At 38.7% G+C, this 27,812-nt stretch overlaps 1 protein-coding gene across 9 annotated transcripts in view; it reads left to right on the top strand.

The window, feature by feature from the left end:
- The window catches only part of GRIK1 (glutamate ionotropic receptor kainate type subunit 1), a 399,708-nt gene that overhangs the window by 271,736 nt on the left and 100,160 nt on the right, over window positions 1-27,812 (top strand). For all 9 annotated transcript variants that reach the window (XM_057696841.1, XM_057696847.1, XM_057696845.1 and 6 more), the window contains 3 exons: window positions 3,463-3,516; window positions 6,753-6,926; window positions 15,706-15,849. In XM_057696841.1, coding sequence (XP_057552824.1) covers window positions 3,463-3,516; window positions 6,753-6,926; window positions 15,706-15,849 — 372 coding nt within the window. The remainder of the gene's footprint in view (window positions 1-3,462; window positions 3,517-6,752; window positions 6,927-15,705; window positions 15,850-27,812) is intronic.

The following is a 27,812-nucleotide window of genomic DNA, read 5'->3' as shown; positions in this document are numbered from 1 at the left end:
CAGATCTAAATAGTTCATCTCTCTTTATGGAAAAAAATTTATTCAGCTTTCCCAATCATGATTATTTATATCTTTATTACACAAAGAATTGAAGCAGCCTAAAAAATACATTTGAAACAAACTCATAAATATTTTTTAAGAAAGGAGAGAAGTTGATACCAAGGGGAAAATTAGATAAGAAAAACATAAAGCTGAGTGACATTAGCACATAGAACATGTACCCTATGTTCCTGACTAGTTACTAATGGAGGACCCGCAATTTTGACCCTAAAGTCCCTAGTAATCAAAACAAAGTCAGGACATACTTTGCAGTATTCATGAAACAGATAATTGTATTTATTCAGAAAAACAAAACAAAACCAACCCAGCTTGTCTGGCACTGAATATCAGGCTAGTCACTTGTCAGGGTGAGTTAGAACTCTGGAGGGTGACATATGTCAGTATCTTTACCACTCCCTTGGCCAAAACCAGCACATGGCCCCACCCAAGCACAAGGGGCCAGGAAACGCAATCCCATCATGTTGGAAAATTGGAAATGGCACTAATGAAGTCCACACTATGGGTCTTCCAAAATCAAGGAGACTAGTAGGTATCCAATATATCCCTACTATAGATATAAAATGTTATTGAAAGGACTAGGTTTTTACAGTCTATCAATCCATGTCAACAATATGGTTTCAAGGGGTTATTTAATAAGAATAGTTCTGTTAGGAAACAACCATTATTAAAGTATTGGTGGAAGCAATTAAAGGGAATATGCCATCAATACAAATAGTATTGACAGCCACATTTACTACTCATTAGTGTGTGTGATGTGATGTGTTTTGCACCATTAAAAACAATTTAAATAGAGCCAAAACTAGTTCTAGCAATACTGTCTTGGTAAAGTGTACACTGCCTATGTCAGTACCTCCTGGTCCATCCAGCAAAGTACAGTAACAAAATTCAAAGAAGGTAATGTTTGTTAGGAAAAAGTCAGTTTTGCAAAGAACCATTTAAAAATCCCCATATCATGATTATGCTCTTTATTTGAAAAACTGACATTTATCTTGATGTGACATTTTCGTAATCCCTTAATGACTTTTAGTTGAAATACCAACAAGCAGAGAGAAAATCGTTGTATGAATGTTATAAAGTATAAAGTATACTACTATTAGACAACAGAGCAGCTGGTCCCAACCAGTCTACAAACCATGATAAGGACCATTGTTTAAAAAGCACTATTTTTGGTGTTAGTGGCTTTAATTCTATCTAAAAATTTCTCATTCACCCATGTCCTAGAGAGTCCACAAAGTTGACAGCTCAATGATCCATGACTATACTTCTCTCTTAATTTTCGTTTCTAGGAAATTCAAGGGAAGAACCAGGAAGCACTGACCCAGGCACTAGGTAGGAAAGTCAAGAATGGGAATTTTTCTAGTATATCACATAAAAAGTGTATCTGAAAGACTCAAGGATTCTTCCTCCAACAAAAGCAGGTCCATTAGCTGTTTATTTACTGCATCTGCATCAATCTTTTCTAACATTAAATAAGAGACCCATCAAATGAATATTTGCCTCCAGAAATTACAAATAATAATAATAAATAGTTGAATGATTGCTTAAAAAAAAAGCCTATGCTCTCAACTGGTGATCAAAATCCTCCATAATAAAGTTTAAAAAGAAAAAATCAGCCCATGTGAGAAGCTGAAAACTCAGATGCCTTTGTGGGTTTTTTTTAGTTTCAGAAACAATACTTTAAACCTCTGTGTCCAGGTCTATATCATGAAATAAAACTTGCCAGTTCCCTTTCAAGAGATAGTCTTGGCTGCAATTATACTAAGGACCAAAATGAAAAATTGAATTCCTGACTGACCTCAGCAGGTTAGCTCTTTATGCTCCAATGATATAAGAGACCAGCTAACAAGACCTCGCCATGCATGCCTTTAAATGTTATTGATAGCCCTAAAGCAATTCTACCCTTTTAAAAATCCTTTTGTGCACCTGGTCTAGTTATCACCATAGGAGGGACATACATACTGTGGGCTTATGATTCATAGAGAGAATTTCCTGTCATTTGTCTTGCCATCATGACATTACAATTTCAGTAAATATTCCTCTGGCTTCCATGTTAGCAGAGAGGGCATAAGATGTGTCAGATCTGTGCTCGTGGGTGTTACATGCCATCTCCAAATACTCTCTCCATTCTTTATCCCCTTTCATGTAAAATCATTCTAGTTTACCTATCTTAGGCACCTTATAAAACCTCTGATAACTTGTGTTGCTTTTCTGAAGATGTTTTCAATCCATCTCTTCAACTGAAAGTCCTTGTTCCTTAATGCAAATGGACATGTTTTCCATAGGGCAGTGATTATCAGCCATTGCTGTGAAATACAGAAACTCCACTCTCAGAAATTCTAATTCAGGATGTCTCTGGGATGGAGTCTAAGAATATCTGATTTTAAAACTTCCAGAGGGGATTCTCATTTGCATCCAGAATGTATCAGAGTTGGGAAAACTGTCTTGAAAGTTTGATTTTTGACTCTTCTCCATTCATTTCTATGCAAACACCAAAAAGACAGCACCCATAGCCCTTTGGTGACCTGCCCTACGGAAAGTGATACTTTTGATTTCAAAAATGAACGACACTATCTTACCTTCAAAGCATGTGCAACTGTTTCTTCTCAATGGACACTATTTCCAGGAATCCAAAAGAAAAATCATAGTTTAAGAAACTACCTCTACCTAGAACCCTTGTGTCTGTCTACCTACTTTTTGCCCCGCCCCCCCCCCCCCCCCCCCCCGCCACCAAATGAAAACAATACACACAGTATGTTGGGACTGTCAGGATTCCAATTAGGTAACAGAATCAGAATTAAGAGGCAGTGTGAATAGGTATAAAAATAGTCCTCATCCTTCTATCTATAAACAATCCTCTTTTTCCCTACTCATTCTGTGGGATAAGATGAGAACGGGGTAGAGAGAAGGGTTTCAGAGATATACATATTTATAAGTCCTCATTTAAATATATCTACATATCAGTATTGCCAAGTCAACATTTAATGAGTTTTACTCTGAGGCATTATGATAAGTACTAAAGCTAAGGAGATCAATAAAATATATATCTAAGCATGGGATTACTCAGAAACCCAGGCAGTAGGAAAGGCAAAACTCCGTGCAATTATGGACAGCTCCAGATTTAAAATTTGTTGAGCATAAACTATTTTTAAATTTGATCATCAGACCAATTGCTTCCATGAAGGGCAAACATAGCGTAATGAAAGAGCATTAGATGGAGGTCAGTGGCCTGGGTCCTAGCTCCACATCAATCATTGGTTTGTCTCAGGTTTCTTATCTACTGAGTCTATGGATTTCCAAAGCCCCTTCCTATTCTACGTCTCTGAGCTATTGTAGTCAACCTACTAATTATCTATTTTTTATGATAATTCTGTTTCTGATTCTTCCCTTATTCCTCTTTTGCAGATCCTGTTCATGGGCATGATGACTGAGTACTATCATTACTTTTTCACAACCCTGGTAAGCATATCTGGTGGAAATGTATTCCACGCTTAAAAAACCATCTTTGGTTATTTTAAAGTCAGCCTCACCCATGTCAAGGCAGGATATTGTCATGGAGATTTGTTTTACTTTCCTAAGAACCCTCTAAATCCAGAAATGCTGAACAGCAGGTGTCTTTCTCCATTCCTTCCTTCCTTCCTTCCTTCCTGCTTCTCTTTCTCTCTCTCTCCCCCTCTTCCTCCCTCCCTCCTTCTCTCTCTCCCTTTCTTCCTTCCTTCCTTTCTTCCTTCCTTTCCTTCTTTCCCTCTTTCCTTCTTTCTTTCTTTTCTTAACTAACATCAATGCATGTGCATCCAGAAAGGCATTAAAATGAAGCTTCCATTAAATAGAAACTGCCAAAGCACAAACTATTAATAAAGAAAAATCATCTACATTTTCTGTACATATTAGAGGGCACTCCGAAGTATATCTTGGCATTCTTTGATCTGATGTGATTTCCCCACCTGTGTCCAGTGGATAGCTGGGTTAGCCTGGGGTTGCCTGTCAGGTGTTTTGAATACCATCAAGATAAGGAGCTTGGGAGATGCTTTCCACATTGAACATTTTCATCATAAGAAAAATCATGGCTCTAAGCCTGAGAAATTCAGAAGAAATTATACAACCTTAAATTCTGAGAGATTATCAGATCAAGGGAGAATGATTTAGGCAGCTAACACATCAAAATGATTTGATATCTCTCTCTCTCTCTCTCTCTCATACGCACACACACACAATACACCCCTCCCAACACACATACTCCACTCTCTTACATGAGAAGAAAACACAGGACCAACCTCCATTTCTTTTTTTTCTTTTTTTTTTTTTTTTTTTTTGATAGGAAAGAAGCTTATTTAGAGATTTATTTAGAGAGAAACACACTCTGCAGACAGAGTGTGGGCCGTCTCAGGAGGAGGGAAAGGCCTCCATTTCTAACCTGTGAAATTGGGTCCACCAAAATCTACCCAGATTTGGGGAGATTCAGTAAGAGTATCATTTTACCAAATAAAACTGGCAAGGCAGGCTGGTATGTTAGGGAAATCAAAGAATTTGGAATCAGGCAGCTATCATACACATACTTCTAGAAGCAGTAAATTCCATTCCTGACTCAAGTCTCTTGAGAGCAGGAAGGGCTGCAGAGGATATCATGAAACAAAGGCTTTGGGGCAGTTGTCAGAATCATCACTGCTCCTGAGCTTGGAGGAAGGGAATGGGATGTAGGGCAGAAGCTCCTGAACTAAAGTTTCTGTGGTCTTCCCTCCCTCGTTGACATCCTGATCAGGTTCTCTGTCAGAACAGTTGAGGGAGACCCTGAGAACTGGAAAGTGCCTTACTCTGCTCACAAATATGGTCCTTCCCCCGTCACCATGAACACGTAGGTCTTACTCAAGGCACGATGGCCATCTGCTTCAGAATTTTCTAGCATCTTCAGGTGTACACACCTGTAGGAGTAGGTTTTGTTGAAATTTGGGAAAAATGTAAACTATGAAGCCTGAAAAGGTTGGTCTTCAATGGAAGGATAGACCAGTTGCCCTCAAACTGTTGCTTTCCTCCTCCTCCACTAACGAGCGGATGTTGAAAATTGGACTTTGAACTTTTTATATTCTACATTGCACAGAAATAATTTGGAGATCCAGCTAGTTTTGCACATGTTTAATGTATCCATTTTAGCACATTGTATTTCTGTTGCATTAATAAAGGATTCAATATGCATCCTGGAAGTTTCTGTCTGACCCCTGTAGCTTGAGTAACTTTCCTCCTATTCATTGAGTGTGCTAAAGGAATCGTTCTTCCTTGGGTCTTATTCTTTAAATTTGCTTCTTTAAGCAATTTCCTGTGGTTGCATCTGCATTCTGCCGTGCTTTGCTTTTATATTCTCACCACTCCTGCTCATGAGTATTAATAAAACTTAAAGAAAAAAGAAAATTAGTTACTTAGTGCAAGGGAAATAAATATAACAATTTGAAAGGCAGAACACTTTTCTTACATGAGCCAGGAGTTCAGAGTTACATTGTTATGATTCTACAGTCTAATCCAAAGCTATCCTGGGAAAAAGTGGTAATGTAGAAAAGAGTTACTCAAAAGAATAAGTATGTATGTAACTTCTGCACATATAAATCATAGAGTGTTTCTGAGGCTACTTCTCTTCAGTAACCACTATCATCACAGGTATATACTGTCTTGTATTGTACTTTCATAAAGCAGTTACATTAGTAGAAAAAAATTATGGAAGTTTTTTTCTTTTATTAACTGTTAAATGCTGTTTTGAAAGTTTGGTTTATTCTTAAATGCAAGATATTTTAATGACGTTTTAGCATCTAAACTTTCTTTACAGGAAAAAGTTGAAATTATCTCTTAAGTCTATTTTGAATGTGAGCCAACATTAACATCTGGTTTATACTCAGCCTCATCTGTAATGGAAAATGCTAGGGTGCGTTAAAGTTTTCTTCCTGCAACATTGTCTAAAATGGTCCACACAACAATAGGCTCCACTTTATTCGCTGAAGAGAACACTTTGGTTCTTATTCTGAGCTTGTGTCCAGTGAGCATTCTTAGTGATCTCATTACATGGGGCGTGGGTTATTTTCAGTGAGCTGGGGAATGGTTTTTTGTTGTTGTTGCTGTTGTTGTTTTTGCTGAGAGTGATCTTCCTGTCAAATGTATGTGCAAGTTCCAAACTTCACCTCCTTCACAAGATTCAAGGCAGCCTGGGGCAGCAAGTTGTGATGGGTAAGGGTGGTACTGCCCCTGACAGGTGGCTCATTCTCGGTCCAGTCACATCACCACTGAGAACCTCAGTTTCCTCACCTAGAAAATAAAGGCAATGAACTAAAATGGACACAAATGTCCCTTTCAATTCCCCAAAGACTACATCCTAGGAACAGAATTCTCTAGCTTCTCAGAATGTCATGTCCTGTGCCCAAGGGCATACTAATTATTGGTAGCTAAATTCCTGTTCTTGGTTTATACAAACTCTAACAGTATTGCAAAAAAAAAAAAAAAAAAGATGAAAATGAAAACTGATGACTGCCTTAGAGTTTGTCAGGCAGCATGCAAATGAAAAATAATGGGAACGTTCTTTCATAGAACCAATGGGATGATGGCTGTCATTCTTGCTTTAATCTATTTGTTGCTTCTGCAATCATTAGTTCTCTTTTGCATCAAGAGCACTGAAAATGTTAACTCTTTCTACCTTTATCATTTTTAATACCGCGCAGGACTTATTTGCTCTAGATCTGGAACTCTATAGGTACAGTGGTGTCAATATGACTGGGTTTCGGCTGCTTAATATTGACAATCCTCACGTGTCATCCATCATTGAGAAGTGGTCCATGGAGAGACTGCAGGCCCCACCCAGGCCTGAGACTGGCCTTTTGGATGGCATGATGACAGTAAGTATTTTTAAAATAAAATCATTTGAGATGATGTCTGACTTCCTCAGGGGTTGAGAATCGCAAATGCTTTTCATAGTGCGAGGAAAGAGTGTTACAACCTGTGCCTTGACTTGTATTAGAGGAGGAGGAAACATTTTATGCACAGGAAGTCCCCTACATATGAACAAGTTCCATTCCAAGAGTGTGTTCGTAAGTCCAATTTGTTCGTAAGTCCAACACAGTTAGCCTAGGTACCCAGCTAACGCAATCCGTGATATAGTACTGTACTGTAACAAATTCATAATACTTTTCACACAAATAATACATAAAAAACAAACACAAAAATTAAGGAAAACATTTTTAATCTTACAATACAGTACCTTGAAAAGTACAGTAACCACAGCTGGCATCCAGGGGCTGGCATCAGTGAACAGGCAAGAAGAGTTACTGACTGGAGGAGGGAGAGGAGGTGGGAGATGGTAGAGCGGAAGGATCATCAGCAATGGGAGATGGAGGGCAAGCTCCAATTTCACTCACGCCTGGCACTGATGGAACGCATGTTCGCATCTTTGAAAGTTCGTAAGGGAAAAGTCCATATGTAGGGAACTTACTGTTTTGAAAGCCTGTACATGGCTACTATCAAAAACTGCTATTTTCAGTTTCCTGACAGTAATGGCCTTAGATAAAAAAGTGAACAGGGGTAGTCACCACTGTCAGCCAAGTAGAGACAAAGCATAAACCAAAGCAAGGGTAAGTGGGGAGACGGTTGCCCCTGGGAATGTGGCCTTGGGAAGGAGGGAGGGACAGAGGAGGAGGAAGCTGCCTATAAAGGTTCTGCAGAACCAGTTTGCCTTCCTCGCTTCTGCTACATCTCAGCAAGCAGAAGCACATGTGGAAGAATCCGGATTTCCCTACAGTTGGTGCGTTCACATTCTGCCTGTCCTGGGTACGTGGAGGCACACCTCTGCAGACACAGAGTGCTTTACACCAGTCATACGTCCCGCTCGAAGCAGATGCCAAGCCTGCCTCCTAAGGAGAGAGAGGTACTCTGCAGAACAGATAAATGGCAAACTGCCTCATCAGAGAGCTTCCCACTAACATCATTCGTCTCTTGTTGTCAAATGCACCTACCCTTGCTTTATGTCTCTAATGAAGCTCCCTGTGTGATGGAAGAAAATTGCAGGAGATAAAAAAAAAAAAGATTTCTGTGTCAGAACAGTGTCATCCAAGGGAAAAGATATTGGGAATGCAGGCAGGTAATAGCATTTTAAATTGGCATAGTATTTCATTCCCTGTTTCCATCATTGGGAGAAGCACTCTTACTTTTAAGATGTAATTTACCGATAACTGAAAGGTATCTCACAGAGAAATAAACTTGGGGTTTCTCTTCTTTTTCTACCTTTTTTTTAATGTAGTACAAAAAAGAGAAGTAAGTGAATGAATGAAGTGGTTCTGGATGATCCCGTGTTCAAAGCCCCTGACTGTTTTTTTAAACCTGAAATAACTCTTAAAATATACAAAGTGATCTGAAAGATAATGATGGAAAGCATTTTGGTACAAATGAGCCTTAGGATGATTTGAAACATTGCTTTGAATATGAACAAGCGGAGAACATCCAGGGAAATACTAGATTTCTGAAAAGGAAGAAGAAAAGCTAAAGAAAGAGAGAGAAAGGGAGGGAGGGAGAGAGAAGGGGAGAGGGAGGGAGAGAGAAAGAGAGACAGGTACTAATGTGTTTTTTTTTTTCTTTCCCTCCTGGATTTGTAATTCCAGTGTGTTCAAATATGGTTCAAAATCTACCCATACCCCACCCCACATTCCTAACCAGATCTCTATCACAGGATGCGATCTTCAATGATTTTTACCTATGCTTGTTATGTACCACCAAGAGTTATAGTTTGGAGCTGTATGAACACAGATAGTGGATTCACGCCAAACATTAAATATTCATCACAAGTATGTCTTAGTTTGTCAAAAAAAAGTGTCTTTTCCCTTCAGTTATACTGAACTGATGGAACACTGCACACATTGACTGAGACGAGAGAAACAACTGCACGAGGGAGACAGAGCCATGCCATTCTCACCTGCTCAGGCCCAGCAGCCCTGTGGACGGGAAGCACAGCACAGCCAGATCCCAGCAGATGAGAGATCCCACTCAGTCTAGAGTTTAGTACTGTTTCCTCATCTAACCAGAGGGGTCTCTGTTATCACTGTTGTTGTTATTATTATTTTAAACTATAAAAAGGAAATGGGATTTATCAGAACAGAAGACGGTGGCTCACCAACTTGCTATAAATGTGGGTAGAGTAGCTATTTTAGGTCATGATATTATTAGTTGAAAAAAGAGGTAGCACTCAGTGCCCACTAGAATTCAGATCCTATAGTCATGGGGACAGAGCCTTGAAATTGACCCGATGAAGCATAATGTTGACCTTATTCATCCGAAGAGTCCATCTTGCAGTTCACTGTTTCCTTTTGGCTTTAGTAGAGGTGGCTAATTTGGAGGTGTAGAACAGAGTCACAGAGAGGTTATAGGGCAAGTATAAGGGCATCTAATGGACTGCTCGTTGAGTCAGGAGAGCACATCCCAAGTCCCCAAGCCCCCAAGCCCCCAAGCCCCCGCCCAGTGATAACAGGTCTTTGTTCTCAAAGTGCCTCCATACTCAAACTTTTCCTTCTCTGCCTTAAAGATGAAAAGTCCTTTGGTTTTGATTCCGTTGGGCCTATATATCTCAGGCCCAACATTTCATTCATTCTTGCATCTCCAACATGTCCTGCCTCCAGTGCCTAGAACCTTCCCCTGTTCAGGTTTGCACAAATGCTACCTCACTGGAGAGGCCTTCTACGAATCTGCTACCTAATATAGTAGGCTCCTTCCTGTTATTCCCCCTCCCCTAACCTGCTTTATTTTTCTTTGTAACCCTTATGACAATACGTCATATTTAGATTTGTTTGTTCGGTGCCATCCCCTGTAAGAGTATAAACTCCATGAAGCTGGAGATTTTGTCTTTTCATATTTTGCTCTATTCCCAGTGCTAGGAAAGGGCTGGTACAAAGCAGGACATCAATAAATATGTATTTAATAAAGGAATTAACATACTAAATAAATATGAATTGAGGTCTACTAAGACTCAAGACATTAAATGAAAAATATTCATGTAGCCCTGAAATAATACTGCAAAAATCCAAAAAGAGCTCCTATAAATGAGCAATGGGCATGATTAGTAAAGACAGAGATTATTCTAAAGTAATACTATTATTTCAAAAATTAGCCATAGACTAACCACTGTTAGTATTGAAGTAATACCCTTGCTATAATAGAATTTCTTTCTCCTAAATCACACACATTATCCCACCATTGTCCAAAGTGAATTTCCCTGTAGCGCTTTATACTCATATTTTTCTGTGCACCAAATACAAACACAGATGCACATATGAATATATAATATAGGAATTTTTTTAAATCTATATATTTTTACTTCCCACCTACTTATCTAGTTTCCTCTTCAATGTTTTAACTATTAAGAATATCTTAGAACGTCATACACACAAAATATCTTCCAAGAATATCATTATGTCAAAACACATCCAAATCTGAAAATAAGAAGTTACGTCTAATTCCAAAAATTTTGACTTCAGGTTTAAGAATTATAAATTTAATTAAAGAAAAAATACTGACTTTAAAAACAGGGTTAAAGCTGAGTTAATTAAGAAAACTGTTACTGAGTCAATAGAGTTCAAAAGTAGTGAAACTCATTATTTAAAAACATCCTGAGATTTAAAAAAAAAAGTATTTTATCAACCAAAGTGTTAACTCACAATAGAAGTTTAGAGTGATTTTGTAAGGTCTACTTCATTCCTTTCCTCTATGTTTGAATTTCTCTCAGCACTTGGGCTACTTTGCTCTGTTGGCTTTTGAGGATAGACTAGGCTAATGGACTGGCTCACTCTCACATGGATTCTTCTCTGATTGTGAACCAAAATTTGTGTATGAGTCAATACTGCATAGAGTCATGGAAATATCGAAACATTGATCGGTCATCTGCCTTCCCAGTTCTTCAAATAGCTTCGCAATGTGAAGTTAAGTCAGTATCCTTATCTTACATCTAAGCGCTTCCTCTAATGATGATCCACAGAGAAGATAACTTTGTGTCCCACTGGAGTGTCCACCTTGAGTGTCCACTGTTACCCTTGTGATGAAAGACAATAGGCAGTGCAATTTGGTAGAAAAAGAAAGGTCTTTCCAGATAAGGAAAACCTACTTTTTAGTCCTTGCTATGTCCTGAATAACTAAGTACCCTAAGTTATTTAGCCTCTCTGAGCCTGCTAGCTCATCTGTAAATCTGTATAATAATACTTTACAGTGTTACTTTACAGATTAAATCAGGTAACGTATACAAAGCCTTTAGGACATAGAAGTGCATTTACTTGATGGTACCTGCTGTTTTGCCAATTTGTAGTCAATCAAAGAAGAACAAAAGACGTTCTGAAATACGGAGGCAGAATTCTTATTCTGTCTTATTCAAGGCAAAATCCATTTGTTCACAAGTGACGCATTCTTCGATTTGCACATACAGCCCAAGGTGGCCTCTTCCCCGGGACCTGTGTGACCTTGTATGACCAGTGGCATCACCCAGGTCTGTTTTCCAACTCCACATATAGTCCTGTTTCCCCTATTCTTGCCTTTCTCAAAAGCCAGCAAATACTCATTGAGACTCACAATATGCCAACTTCTGGGCCAGGCCTCACTGGACCTGCTGGAGTTGCTGTCCTAACTGCTCAATTTCTAGATTATGAGTACATGGTGATATCTCTGCTACCTTCCACCACCTGTTTCCAAACCCCAGCTTGCTTGTGAGTTGCTCTTTCCTACTTCCTGAGTGCTCCCTGCTTTTCCTACCACTTTGGCTCCCTCAGAAGCATCCATCCCCACCATCCTGGGCTCCCTTGCAGGGTTCATGTGGGCAAAACACTAGTCCTCCCCTCCTCACCAGAATCTTCATCGCTTCAGGAGGCAAGTGTCAGAAAAGAAGGAAGCCAGCTAATTCACACTAAGAGGCAAATTTCTGTTAGCTCTATGCTGTGAGTGAGCTATTTGCATTGTAATAGAGGAAACTGTTAACACTATGAAAGAAAGGATATTCAGGAAATGAGGAGGATGAGGTATTATTTGAAAGTATTTCCCTCCTAGAGAACTGACTTGTCTATCCCTATCAGGTTAGTGAGGATGTTTCCAAATTTGGAGAGAAGTTGGGAAATCTATACTTTTTGCTCATTCGCTTTCCAAAGACTAGATCTCCCTTCAACACCCCTAACTCCTCTAGCTTTTTCCAACAACAGTTACGTATCAGGTAGGTAGCAAAATATGGAGACTCCATAAGGCCATATCATGTTGTTAGTGCCCATCCCTAAGGTGACATAGTAGCTCATTGGTTTGTATTGGGGTCCTCAAGGCCACATTCAGATATGATGATTTGCTAAGAGGACTCATAGAGATCAGAAAAGGTGTTATATTCACAGTCACAATTTATTACAGCAAAAGGATACAAATTAAAATCAGCAAAGGAAAAAGTCACAAAGGACCAAGTCCAGGAGAAACCATGCATGAGCTTCTAGTGGTCTTCTCCCAGGGGAGTTGCATGGACAGTGCTTTATTCTCCCATCAAAGGCATGTGACAACATGTATGGAGTGTTGCCAATCAGGGAAGCTCATCTGAGCCTCAGTGTCCAGGGATTTTATGGGAGGTCAGTCACGAGGCATAGAGCACCTACATAGCTGAACTTAGTTGGTCTCTAGCCACTCCAGAGGTCAAACTTATATGGCACAGTCCAGAGCCCCAAATGAACAAAAATAGGCACTCACCATAAATCACAGTGTTAGCATAAACTATCTGCATTGCCCAAGACCCCAGGGATGTAAAGATATCTGATCAGGCAGGATATTCTAAGGAGGTAATCTTCCAGAAGCCGGTCAAAGGCTAGTCCTTTCTTTAGAATGTGCAGGGTTTGAGCACCCTGAGCCCTCTGAGTTAATCCTTCATCACACATCATTGTAACAACCAAAACATCATGCATTGGAGAGCAGCCCAGTTTCAATATGCCTGTTTCGTGTTCCATGTTGCTGTAAAAAGATTCTCTTTTCGGCATTGAGCAATGTGGTTTCTTCCAGGCTTCAGGTGTAAATAAAATGTGAAAACGAACACATTTGGAACAATAAAATTTGAAACATGAGCCAATTTTTTTATTGTATATTTAGCTAAAATGACTTGAGAGTTATTGCTGTTTGGTAAGCAGGCCTTTAGCACAGAACTGAAAAGGGGAGGAAATTCAGTGGTAGTTTATTAATGCTATAAAATACTTAGAGTAAACGTCTCCTCAATCTAAGAAAACATTGTATGCCAAGGGGGAGCATAGTTTTAGAATAAATGGTTTTCTTCTTTGAACTTGGAAAGCACTGATCCAGCCTATAGTTTTGAACCTTGTTATTACCCAGCCCAGTGTAGAGCCAACCTTGACAAAGAAAGTTAAAATGCTAGTCTCTAGGTTAAGTTTAAGGAAAAGTTAGGTCACTGGAATTCCTCCCCTCACACTTCTGAATGAAATCAATCAGCCAATTAGTTAATATATATACAAATGTGTTTAAAAAAGTTATATTCTACTGCTAAAAAGGTCCAGGTCCCCATAGCATAGTGGTTAAGGGCATGAGCTCTGAAATCTAAGCTTTCATCCCGAGATGGAATCTTCATTCCTTCCTTTACTGGCTACATTACTTTAGGCAATTATTGCAGTTATTTCTCATATCTCCAAACCTCAATTTCTCTGTCTGTAAAATGCAGACAATACCTATGCCAAAGGTTTGATTTCAGTAATTAAAGGAGATAATATGTAAAATGCTTCTAGTGCCTGGCATATAGTTAATTGTCAACGAATATTGATCATTGCTGACTTACTATTATAATCATTAAATCACCAGACAAATAGTTGGTTTAGAGGCAGCTCAGCTTTGTGGTTGAGAGCAAAAACCCTAGCACCACTTCCTGTATTTGAATCTTGGCTTTCACACCACTAGTTTGGAGACAACACTTAACCTTGTCAATTCTTCATCCATAAAAGAGTGGAAGTTATGGTGAAGAATCAATGTTTGCAGAATGTTTGAAATAGCACCTGATGTATAAGTGCTCAATGAATGTCGGCTATTATGATAGACTGCAGTTTTAAAAGTCTCATTCTGTCAATAGATTGGCCCTAGACTAGTCCATTTCCCTGAACTTCAGTTTTCTGATCTATAAAATGGATTATATCAGTCTTGAACTGAAATGATCAGAATATTTTTGAGCTTTAACAATCATCACCATCACAACTTCTACATATCACTCATAGTAAGTATAAGTGAAGTAATTAATCTTAGAAATATATCATAAAACCTTGGGATTATACAGTTCTCACAAAAATGTATTTTATTTTAAGCATGAAATAACATTAATTCCTTCAGCAAACATTTATTAAACAACTTTTATACGCTCAGCACTGTGCTAGCCACTAAAAAATGAAGTTGAGCACTTTTATCAAGAAAGAGGTATAAAAACAAATAACTATAAATATGCTACATGGAAAGTGCAATGATAGAGATTGCACAGAAGAGTAAGTGTTCCAAGTAGAGATAGTCTCTGGACTCAAAGACTAATAGAATGCAAGATGTAGTTCCCGTTATGTTCCCTTTCTACCTCCATCAAGACGTGTTCAACAAACGTTGAATAAACATTTGTTGAATATATGTTGAATAAATCAACGGATTTCAGAAAACTACATGATAATCTTCATTCTTTGACTCTTTGACCTAGATTCTTGGTTTAACTATGCCAATTACTGGCTATATGTATGACCCTACACAAATCAATATACTGTCTGGAGGTCAGTTTCCTACATAATAAATAGTTTAATCCATCTGTTCTACTTATTTTGTGTAGTTGTTGAGAATTTCAAATGAGCTAATATATTTGAAGTTGCTATGAAAATATTCAAGTAAAATGTGAAGGTATTATAAGATTTTATCCTCAAAAGAAAACCACAGAGCAGTATATTTTATAAAATGCTGAGAATGTTATGTGAAATTTTGCAAATAAGAGAACATTCATGAGGAGCAGAAGAATGACATGCTTAGCCCCCCCAAAAGAATGACTATTTACATTCTCCATCAGGAAAGGAATGTTGACAAGAGCACACATTTTCTGAGCAAGTTACACATGTGTGTTCTTCAGAGAGTCTCTCCAAATCTGCTGTTGAATCTCCTTCTGTGACTATAACATTCTTGACTACTGTAAATGGAAATGTCCAACATCAGTATCCTTATCTGGAAATCACATGTTAATTTTACTCACAGCACTTTCTTTCTACCAAATATAAACAAGTAAATAGACTGATAGAGATAGGTAAATACTGAGAAACAAAATCTGATATTGAGATACTGAGCCTCTAACTCAATGTAGTTGATCTTAACACTGGATTTAACATAAGATACTCCAAAAGTATTTGTTCCCTGAATCAAATCTTTTGTGTCTGATCCAAGCTGCTTTTTTTGTTTGTTTGTTTTAAGAACTTGAAACAAAGCAGAGTCATGACTACAATTTACTCTGGGGTATGAGGTATTATTTTAGGTAAAAATAGCTATTGGAGAATGAAAGATGTTCAGCTGGAGAGTAAATGGCTGTTGAGATCAGACAAATAAGAGATAAGGAAGTAGATAAAGCAAGGTAAGCAAAGGAGGAATTGAAGATGTGGTGTGTGTTTTCCTCCACAGACAGAAGCGGCTCTAATGTATGATGCTGTGTACATGGTGGCCATTGCCTCCCACCGGGCTTCCCAACTGACCGTCAGCTCCCTACAGTGCCATCGACACAAGCCATGGCGCCTTGGACCCAGATTTATGAACCTGATCAAAGAGGCAAGTGATGCTTATTCACAGTTCAGTTCTTCCTTTGGCTTAGTATTGCTGGACTTGTCCATGTGGTGAGGTCCTTCCCATATGGCTCTGTTGGCATGAGGTCTCTAAGAGAGGAGAAGACATCATCAACCAGTCTGCTGGGAATTCACTGGTAAAAGTTTGCCTAAATAAACTATCAGGAACTTTTCAGTGTGATGCTGAGAAGCTTTAAAAAGTTACCAGATCATAACAGTCATCTTCCTTCATTTCAACTGTGGCCCCAGCTGCTGTTGGCCTTCTACACATGTTCATAACAGCTCACAGGTGCTTATTCTATGGCCCACTGAGTCAAGGGGTAGGTTGGTCCATCACTGAAGAGTACCAGAGAGAGTTCCCATATTGTCAGCCCCTAGTTCCAGTAAGTCTTAAGTCTTACTTAAGTCTTGGGTTCTACAGGACTGAACAGAAGGACCTCTTTGTTCTAATGATATACTGATTATTTTGCCATTTGTCAGCTAACTGGAAAAGTCTTGTACCTTTCAAAAACTACCACATGCACTAAAGGGTTTTCAAGAGTACAGGGTTTGGGGAGGAAGAGAGTTCTGACTATTGCCCTGAAATCCTGGGCATCCATTCCTTTTCTCTAAGGCCATTTGACTTCCCTTCACCAGATCTGTTCTAAGATCCTGAGACGCCTTATAGATATGTATTCTTGGATTACCTTTGACTTCAACACGCACATCATAGTGTGACTGGACATAACAGGTGAAATAAGGTACTTGGGGACAGCCAGGCCCAACTGAGGATACACCATATGCTGCAATGCTGTTTTCTGAGTTTTCTCTATGGGATGCAGAGATTTACCTCTCAGGTGAAGAATATCTTTATTCCTTTCTGTACTGGAGAAGGATGGGGTGAGACAAAGCCATAAAAGAGAAGAATGGCAGGGAACATAGTGCAAGAGAAGAATCCCCAGCCAAGAGTAAGGGAGAAATCTAAAGAAAGATACTTACTTTGGGCTTTATCTCTGTTGGTCTCTTCAGCACCTACAGACCCTTCTTCAGGCTCTTCAATCTACTTCCTTATTGAAGGCTGACTCTGATCCATAAGGGTCAGGACCAGAGAGGCAGGAGGCATGAAGGTTAATACTATCCAGGCTCCAAACCAAGGTTATTTACAAGGCTGGAACTGAAGTGTGGTGAGCAGCAAAGAGGTGCCTTGGGCACACGATTTAAGGAGGCGCTCACTCTCAAGTTTGAACTCTGCCCTTCCAGGTGACTGAGAGGGAGTACTTCCTTAAATTTTGTGCCCTGGGTACCTCTCTTACCTCATCCTATTGCTGGCATGGTTATTTGGGTTTAAATTCCAGCTCCACTTACATTTATGAGCAATGTAACCTGGATAAGTTACTTAAATGCCTTGTGTCTCAGTTTTCTCATCTGTAAAATGGGGATAGCACCTTCTATCTCACAACATTACTGTGAGGATAAAGAGTAAAGTTAATACTTGTGAAGAACAGTGAAGGAACATAGTAAGAATCTCAAAAAGTAGCTGTTCTCTTACCATTGGAATGGACCACTCATAACAGCCCTCATTCAGTTTTACTGAGGATGATGCCAGGAATTTAAAACTGGCAACAGCAACGACAACAAAGGAATCACAAATAGGCATGAAATGAAATGCCCTTTCTGACAGCTACACAAATCTGACACACTGTGCCTAATAGGAAAACATCACACAGCCTCTCCTCTCCCAGCAGTGATCATGGTTATGTCCTAAACTGCCATTCTGATCACCCTGATCTTGAACAAGAAAATACCTGGTTTCCTTTTATCTCATACCAGTGCAAGGAGAGGCATGAGACCACATGAAAGCTTGGGATCAAACACTCTGGAGCACCCCAAGCACCTTTTTGCTTGTACTTAAGTTGAATAAGAAGGTGAAATTACCAAGTCATATTTAGATATGTTTAAAGAAATAACAAGCTCTAAGATGAGGGACCACATTGAAAGCAAGAAAGCAATTTACATTCATTTCCTCCGAAGAACAAATTCCCCATTCTCAGGTTCCACAGATGGGGGTAGAAGGGGGATGCATTAGAAACCTTGTGTTCATCTTTCCTTTGGTCCCCTGAGTCACGATGCCTTATACTGCCTTTGGCAGGGTGTAGGCACCTGCAGAGAAAATGGGAAAGGGGGTTAACCAGAAGTAATGCTCAGCTTGTTGAAAGAGGGAATTCTGAGACAAACAAAAGCATGCAAAAGTGAGAAAATGCAAATATTTCTTTCAATGAGTACCTAATACAACAAAACTTTGCAGCTATCAGTTTTTATTAAGAAACATGAAATAAAGCACTTGGTCCTAAAACTTCCCTTGATCCTTTCTTTTAGAAACTATCACTGTCTAAATGATTTCCAAAACTATAATCAGAAATAATGTAAAGAAGCAAGTCAGCAGATTGAATTTATGGGGTGAAAATCAAATTCGTCACAGGAGGTAAACTTCCCAAGCAGAGAAGTAGTTGCGTGTGCACTAAACCCTGATAACTCCACACATCATTTAGAATCAGGAAGCCTTTCAGACAGATTTCTCAAGCTAACTACCTTTCAGTGTTTTAGGCTGACTACAAAGAGGGAAAGAATTAAAGAACATTTCAAACATGGTAGGGTATGTTATAGTGTCATCTCTTTGGGTATTTGCTAAACAAATACTTATTAGGAGATTATAAACTCCCACTCAACAAGCATTACTGCGACTCCATTATATAAGTAATATTAAGAGCTATAGGGGATATCTCCCCAAAATTATAAGATGTATCTTCTACTAATAGAAATTCTACATAGTGGAGGAATGGCAGGCTTCACCTAAAGCTTTCATTTGAACAGACACTCTTCAGCAGGATATACAGGGTCCCTAGTAATCTGGTTCCTGACCCCCATGTCATCTCTCTCATCTCCTGCCTGAATTCCAGCACTTGCTGAACCTATCGTGGCTCCCTGAACTTGCCATATGCTCCTTCAAAATCCTCTTGCCTCTGATTGAAGTATCTCCATTGGGTCATCCTTTATGACCCAATTCAAACACCTAGCCCCTGTCTGCTGGCTCCGACTCACAAACTCAATTTCCTCTCCTCCATTACAGCTATTGTTAGACCATCATATTTGGTTGCATGTCTAACTCCAAGCTGTTCTCAACTGCCTAGTCCTTGCACAACACTTAATGTAGAATGAGCACCCAATAAATAGATGCCAAACAAGTAGATGAATGGATAAGTGAATGAGTGAACAGCAAAGTAACTGAAGAACACAATCTATGAACAAGTATTATAGGTCACACTCCCTGTACATGAATATCATATCCAGACACAATTTAGTAAGACAGAAACCAGGACTTGGGCTAGACTCATCTACTGGGGTCATAGATTCTAGTGGGAGAGTAAGGCAGGGGTCTCAGGAATAGACCAGCTTCTTTATCTCTGAACTGAGAGTGCAGACCCTGAGGTTTAATCAGTTTGCTCTCTGTGTAAACCTAGTCATTTAGCCTCTTTTTTTCTCAATTCCCTCTTCTATAAATTGGGGATAAAAATACCCACTTCGTATGTCTTTAAGGATTACATTTAATATATGGACAGCATAGCAAAATGTCTGCTGCACAGTGGTTGCTCAAGAAAGGGTAGGTACCATTAAATGGAAGGTCTTTGTTAAAATGTATCATATAAGGTGGTTGTCAGGAAGAAAGGAGGTAACACATCTAAAACCTTAAGTATGAGAGTGAGCCAAAAATTATCCGCACTCTGGCTGTAGAATTTATTTTAATTAACTTTTAGAAAAGACAAATACATCATTTTTCAACATAATCTCCTTGCTTTTTCAATACACTTTGTCAGTCTGTCAACAAGCTTTCATATTCCCTTATTAAAAACGTTTTAGGCTGAGCTGCAAGCCACGAATGCACCACTGTCTTCACTTCTTCATCAGAAGTGAATCTGGCTCCTTCTTAATGGATAACACTTGTGTGACCTTCCTTGAACTTCCCTATCCACTCATACATACTTCTTTGCAACAAAACGCTTTCTCCATACTGCACACGAAATCTTCGATAAATAACGGCACCAGGTACACCCTCGGACCACAAAAAACAAATCACTGCACACCGTTCTCCTTTTGTGCAAATCGCAAGTGGGGCATCCATTTTTGCTCGCACCACAGTTACAAATAAACTGATGTAACACGTTCACACCTGCACAGTAGTGACTGGGGAGACAGTAGCCTTGAATGGAAAGTGCTGATAAGACAGTGTGGCCAACAGAAATTTTCATATAACCAGAGTATGGGTAATTTTTGACTCAGCCTCGTATATTGTCTAGCATATGTAAGCACTGCATTCTTACTATTGTTATCTGGCATCATCAGTGTTATTATTGAGCCCAAGATGAAGCAGCAGTGCTTGTAAAAAAGGAGGACAGGACCTGGCAGTGGAAAATCACTTCAGCAGAGACAGGCATGCAGCACACAAGAAGCCAAGTGCAATGATGCCAGGGGACGAGGGAGCTTTCAGTCATCGAGCACACAGGATTGTTCAGGAGAGGTGAAAAGATGTTAGGTAACAATTAGCCATGATGAGCTAACCAAAAACCCTGGCAAACCACATCTCAGGTCAGTATGGGAAATGATTGCTGAATGTGGGGGATGATGCAGGTGAAACACTTTCTGCCTGTGGCCAGAGTTGCTCTAGACTCAGAGTAAGTTCCAGCTGGCCATGGGGAAGCCAGTGGGAACAGCTATAGAAGGAGCAAGCAGATGAAAGCATCTGGGAAGAAGAGAGTCTGTAATCACAGGTGCTGGGAAGAGCAGTAAACTGTGGGTACAGCAAAGTGAATCAGATTTTTAGGTTAAATCAGTGGTTCTTAACTATTTCCTGGGTTATGGACCCTACATCAAAACTGATTTAAACCATGAATCTGTTACTCCCAGAAAAGAGGTAAAAATTTGTTTATAATCTGAGGGGCCTTAAAAACAAGCTGGGCTCCTTGAAACTCACTTTATACAATGAGATACCACCTCACACCTGTCAGAATGGCTATTATTAAAACGTATACAAATGACAAATGCTGGAGGGGGTGTGGAGAAAAGGTAACCCTCCTATGCTGTTGGCGGGGATGTAAATTGGTGCAGCCACTATGGAAAACAGTATGGAGGTTCCTCAAAAAACTGAAAATTGAGTTTCCATATGATCCAGCAATTCCACTCCTGGGCATATATGAAGGCAAAACTATAATGCTAAAAGACACATGTACCTTTATGTCCAGAGCAGCACTACTTACAATAGCCGAAACATGGAAACAACCTAACTGTCCATTGAAAGATGAATGGATAGAAAAGATGTGGTACGTATGTGTGTGTATGTATATATATACATATATATACATACACACACACACAATGGAATATTACTCAACCATAAAAAAGAATGAAATAATGCCGCTTGCAGCAAGTTGGATAGACCTACAGATTATCATACTAAGTGAAGTAAGTCAGAAAGAGAAAGATGAATACTACATGATATCACTTATATGTGGAATCTAAAATATGACACAAATAAATATATCTATGAAACAGAAACAGACTGAGCGATATGGAGAACAGACTTGTGGTTGCCAAGGGGGAGAGGGTTGGGAGAGAGAAGGATTGGGAGTTTGGGATTAGCAGATACAAACTATTATATATAGGATACATAAGCAACAAGGTCATACTGTATAGCACAGGGAACTATTTTTAATATCCTGTGATAAATCATAATGGAAAACAATATGAAAAAGAATATATACATGTATAACTGAATCACTTTGCTGTACAGCAGAAATTAACAACATTGTGAGTCAACTATACTTCAATTAAGTGAAAAAAAACAGAGTGTCTGAACTGGGTATTTAAGGCAGAATTTGGTTGAAAGCATGTTCCAGTATGGTGAATAGCAAAAATGTAAATGAATCATAAGGAATTCTGTTGGGCTTAGATGGAGTGGTCCCAGGTGGTAGTGGTGAGAAATGAGTTTACGTAAGTATGGAGAGACAACCGGTGGAAATTGCCTGCTGAGAAATTCTAATTTGATTGATAATTGATAAGAAGTCACTGTTCTTGAGCCAGAGACAAAATGATATTTTAGACAGTTTATATTGATAGCTACGTGTAACTTTGATTGAAACAGATAAACCCACAATGATTATTGAGGAATTGAGGACATCTCGGTTCAGAAGTAATCATCACCCATAAAGAGCTGAAAGGGGAAAAAATGTTCAAGAGAAATAAACAAATGTTTCTTGAGTATAGCCCTAATTTCTCTCCAAAATTTAGACCAAAATGAATTTAGGTCTAAATTTTCATTCAGTTACTTCCCTATTGGAAAAATACACCTTGATGTCCTGCTGCCACCCCCATATTAACAAATGCCCAAATAGAACCCATCACTTTTATCTATTAAAATTATTATCACTACAATAGGCCCAATGTCAGTGAATGGTGATGTAATTGGTATATCAAACAAACATAACCAGTGGGACAATGAAATCAATTTATTTTGTTCCTGCTGCCCATTTAAAATTATTTAGTGAAAATTGGGTAGAGACTATGACTTTTTTGTTTACTAAAGTAATGACAGTCCTAGAGTTTCTTTAAGTTGAACTTCAACTTAGTAATTACAATATCTAGTCTAAGATATTAATCAAAAGTGCAACTTGACGTAACATCAAATTTCTCCTGTCCCTGAGCTCTGCTGGAAGACTCTTGGGAAAAGGAGGGATGTTTGGCTCTCCTCTTTCTCCTTTCCTTGCTGACTTCCTTATCACACCCTTAGCTGTTGGACCTCCTATCAGGCTCACAAAGTGTTAGGACACTTCTTACTTGGCTGGGCTGCTCAGTACTCTCTAGGCTTAGCAGAAAATTCCTACATTAAGCCAGCGTCCCTGGTAAACCTGGTAGATTTTTAAACCTAACTCTTTTTCTCAAAGGAGTCTCTTTAACTTTTTATAAGCTCCTGTTGGGCAGGCTCTCCTGATGTTTCTTTGACTCCAGCCAATGGATCCCTGTTTCAGATGGAAGAGTATGATGATTCCCCGGCCCCTTGATATCCAGTAGGACACCTCTTGCTCTTTCTGCTGAAGTCTCTTCACCTTCTAGACAGTCCTATTGAATATAACCTAAGACAATCCAAGTCTGGTCCACAGGAAACACCCACTCATCCCTTCCTTGGTAATTCAGGGAACAGCTCTAATTTCAATGCAGCAGACTTCTCCTGGTTGGCCCATTATCTCAACTGGTCAACTCTTTTTTTTTTTTTAAGATTATTTATTTATTTATTATCCATTTTTGGCTGCATTGGGTCTTTGCTGCTGTGCACAGGCTTTATCTAGTTGTGGTGAGCAGGGGCTACTTTTCATTGTGGTGTGTAGTCTTCTCAATCTGGTGGCTTCTCCTTTTGCAGAGCATGGGCTCTAGGCTCTCAGGCTTCAGTAGCTGTGGTGGACAAGCTCAGTAGTTGTGAGGCATGGGCTTAGTTTCTCCTCGGCGTGTGGGATCTTCCTGCATCAGGAATCAAACTTATGTCCCCTGCATTGAAGGTGGATTCTTAACCACTGCACCACCAGGAAGTCCCTGGTCAACTCTTATATAGACTTCTTTTGTCACTTGGGAGTCACACCACCGTGCACCTCAACTTTCTCATATTTGGGTCGGCCATTGGTCTTCTGCATCTCCAATTGTAGCCCACCTATTTCAGGTTTCTCCAAATGGCCTCCTGGAAGCTCCACTCACCAGAAATGGAATTAGAAAATAGTATCCTAAAGTCAGAGAAGTGTGAACTCACAGAGGGGCAACAGCTCTCTCCAGAGAAATCTCTTCAGCAAACACCTCTACTGTGCATGTGACCCTTTTTATAAACACTTGACTAGAACAATCTCTGAGGGAACTTCCTCTGTACGTGTGTATAGCAAACTTGGGAGTATCTATCTATCCACTCTAGGATCCTGATATCCATCGTATAGGTACCTAACTTAACACATCACAGTAAGATAGAACATGTCGCTCAAACCAGACCTGTACAAGTTTGTCTAAACTTCTGCATCCACCTCACCAGACTCATCTCATCAAGTCCTGTCAAACTTTCTATATTAAATATTCTTTAACAATCTTCCTTGTCCACTGCCTTCATCATTTCTCACCTGGACTATTAAAATAGCCTCTAACTGGGTTGCATATCTTGACTGTCAGCCCTTGTACAACTGTTGTCCCCATAGAAGCAAAGTAATGTACATAAATGCATAGTAGGTATTCTAACCTCTATAAACACAAACTTGCTTATAGTTTCCTGTGTCCACCATGCTGTTCTCACACAGTGGATGCAGAGTTTCTCTTTTCCTAACTAAAACCAGACTCACAACACCCATTTTTGTCACGCTCCTTTCAGTCTGGAAAGCACTGCCTCCCATTTTTCACATGGGCTAACTCTCTTTCGGAAATTTTTCTAGTCCAGCAAGCCTCTCCTGAACATTTATGTGGGGATGGATTCTCCACTGGACTTCATAGCTCCTGTATGTCTCTATGTTAGCACTTCACATGCTTCATTCAGACACTGTAAGATCTTTCCCTTGGACAAGGACAAAGTCAGTTTATCTTTGTGTGCTCACATTGCTGTGCAGTACACAGCAAATATTTAAAAGATCCTTGTTGAACTGAACCCAGGTAGCTAAAATCTAGCAAATGCTTAATAAATTTTGCTGAGCTGATACTTAATTTTAAACTATATAATAGTTCTTAATTGATTCAGCCCAAAATAAATTTTCTACATAGGAGTGAAATATTATTTCCAAATACCAAAGTGTATGGGATATCACTGAGAGCTATATAAAATATGGGCAGCTTTCTGCCAGTGTTTGGCTATGAAAATGTAATTTATTGATTTATTTTGATGGACTGAAGATTAGAAACTTGAATATATAAACAAGATATTCAAATTCGAGCTTTTAAAAATCAAAGAGTAAAAGATAAAATTCTCCACTGAGGCACCTATATTTGCTTTGATATGTGTTTGGACTTTTACTTAGTACGTCAGTATTGAGGGGGTTTTTTTCTTTTATGGGATCCAGGTAAAGAATTACAGAGTTGAAAATAAAATCCCTAGAGAAACATAAGCTTTGACATGATTTTATCCTACTGTGTCTCCAGTGAGTAACACTTCCCATTACTGCATGCCATTTGATTTTGATTGCCAGGACAAGCTGTCCCTTAGATTAATTAGATGACATTGGATCTGACAACAAACCCACTCAAATTTCTACTCTTCAGAAAAATTTCCATTTGTATTTCTCATTCTACACCTATTGAAAATTACCTGCATTCTGACTCCTAGCTTGCACTGTGTACGTGAAAACCATTCATCCCAGCATTCTCTCATATTTAAGACATTTAGACCTAAAGGAAGAGTGAATTCTTCAGGTCCTCACTTCAGTTCCCTGTATGGCTCTGGACAGAGAAATGACATCAGTTCCTAAATGTTCGAAGTTTACAGTTATAACCAATTATATGCTTTGTCTCATTTCTAACTAAGGTGCTAAGATACCTGCCCCTGAAATATTCAAATCTGACAGGTGAACAATCTCCTGTCAGAAATGTTAAAAGGGGATATCAGCATAAAATGGGAGGTTCTGCCCAGTTCTCCTGAGTTTATATGATTCTAAATAATATTTTTATTTATGAGACAGCATTCAAAGACTCATGTCAATTTTCATCCTCCTTCCATTCAGCTACTAACATCCTGGCTCTGCAATACTGATTGAAGAATTGCTTTCTATACCACAGTCTGTTTGTATGTGTGTACATGTGTGTATGTGCACATGCACACATGTGTTTGATTTAAATGAATGTCATTTTACAGATACATATGCACATATGTATACATATATGCATATATGTGTGTGTATATACATATATGCATATATATGTATATGTGTATACGTATGTGTATATATGGGAATGTGTGGGTGTGTACATGTTTGCGTGGATATATGTATTTATATAGTGTATAAATAGTGAGTGTTTTGTGTGTGTGCCTACATACAGTTGTGTGCATGTATATTTCATTCAGCAATTTGCTTATCTAGTCAATCTTACTTAAGTTTTAGAATATATCTAAGTCGATGCATATTTATTATTGATCCAGTTCATTCATTTTTGTTGAATCCTAGTATTCCAACATTCAATCATTCAGCAAATATCTCCTAAATGCTTAGTATGGGGCAGCCACTATTCTAGACACCAAGAATGCAGTGGTAAGCAAAGCAAAGCCCTTGCTCTCATGAAACTAATACTCTAGTGGGGGAATCACATGTATATAAAAGGCACTATTGTACTTCAGATGATGACAAGGATTATCAGAAAAGCCAAGCTCAGGGAGGGTAAACTGTGCAGGAGTCCTTGAAGAGCGAGATGGGCATTGCTGTATTACATATGGTAGTTAAAAAACACTTCACAGATAATGTGAAATTTAAGTAAAGTCCTGAAAGAAAAGAGGGAACAGGACATGTAAATATTAGGAAAGTAAAGGATCCAAGCAGAGGAACAACTCATGCATTAAATATACTTCAGGGTACTTATCCAGTTCCCCATGAATGGACAATTTGGCTGCCTGCTTTTCTTTTACACATCCAGGTAATGCCGTGATGAGCATCTAAGTAATAGCCTCTTATGCACAAATGTAAGATTTGTTCTAGAGCAGCACTGTCCAGTAGAAATATTATGTGAGTCACATCGATTTTCTAGTAGCCACATTAAAAACTGAAAATAAACAGGTGCAATTAATTTTAGTAATGCATTTTATCTAACCTAATATATCCAAAATATTATTTCAACATATAATCAATTTAAAAATTACTATTTTACTTTTTTTCATGTCTTTTAAATTCAGTTTGCATTTTAAGCTTATAGTCCTCAATTTATACTAGCCACATTTCAAGTCCTCAATAAACTTGGTGACTAAATAAATAAATGTTTTCTTAATACAGTATCTCACCCAATAAGGCTAACTAGGGAAAGATATGAATTCAACCCATGTGGAATCCACATTTTTGTCTTCATAGACAAAGAACATATTGATAAGCTCTAATAAGTATATACCCAACAAAGACAAAATGTTTAATATGACCAAGGTAATTTAAATAATTCAAGACAGAATGATTTCAATTGATCACCTTATCTAGATAATTAGACAAGCACCTTATTCCCATACACTTCACACCCACTGGGTCTCAGATCTGTTTTCCTGCCCATTTAGTTGATTTGCAAGTACAGAAGCCAATTCATTCTGTTCTGGAAAACATGCCATCACATGAACCAGTGCCAAAGGAAACTAGTTTATGAAAAAAGGAAAAGCCAGATGCATATTCTAAGATAAATCCTTAGGAAATAAAAACAGTTTACCCAGAGTTCATGGTAAAGATATAGTTAAAAGTCAGCAGATTTAAAGTTGGAAATCAAATATTGGCAAGAAAAGCCATTATATTTTTAAATTATGCAGTGATCCATGCAAGCTGTTATTGCAAGATAATGGGTTATAAACAACACACATAATAGTTAAAATAATTATATATTGAACAGATGAGAATATGATAAATGCATCATTTCTGTTCCTGAAATAGCTGACATCCAAAGAAGTTATGTGGTCTAAAGGTTATGTTTATCAGTTCTTCTTTTGCTTAATGTTTATTTTCATCACCATTATTATGTATACTTCAGATTTTGTTTTAAATAGCTTTTCTGAGAACTGGCTTAAAATTGTGGGTGACGACGGAGATCACATTGCTTAGATGGAGGGTGAATTTCAGATATTTGTCATTGTATCATACTCCAGGGATCTGAGTAAGACAATAATTGTACAATTAGTCCATCAGGGCTGTGTTTGCACAATGGATATAGAGTGGGTCTCCTTTAATTAAA

Source organism: Hippopotamus amphibius, chromosome 10, assembly GCF_030028045.1.
Source record: "Hippopotamus amphibius kiboko isolate mHipAmp2 chromosome 10, mHipAmp2.hap2, whole genome shotgun sequence".
Lineage (NCBI taxonomy): Eukaryota > Metazoa > Chordata > Mammalia > Artiodactyla > Hippopotamidae > Hippopotamus > Hippopotamus amphibius.
The sequence above is the reverse complement of the archived record's forward strand: the minus strand, read 5'-3'. Positions and strand labels throughout refer to the sequence as shown.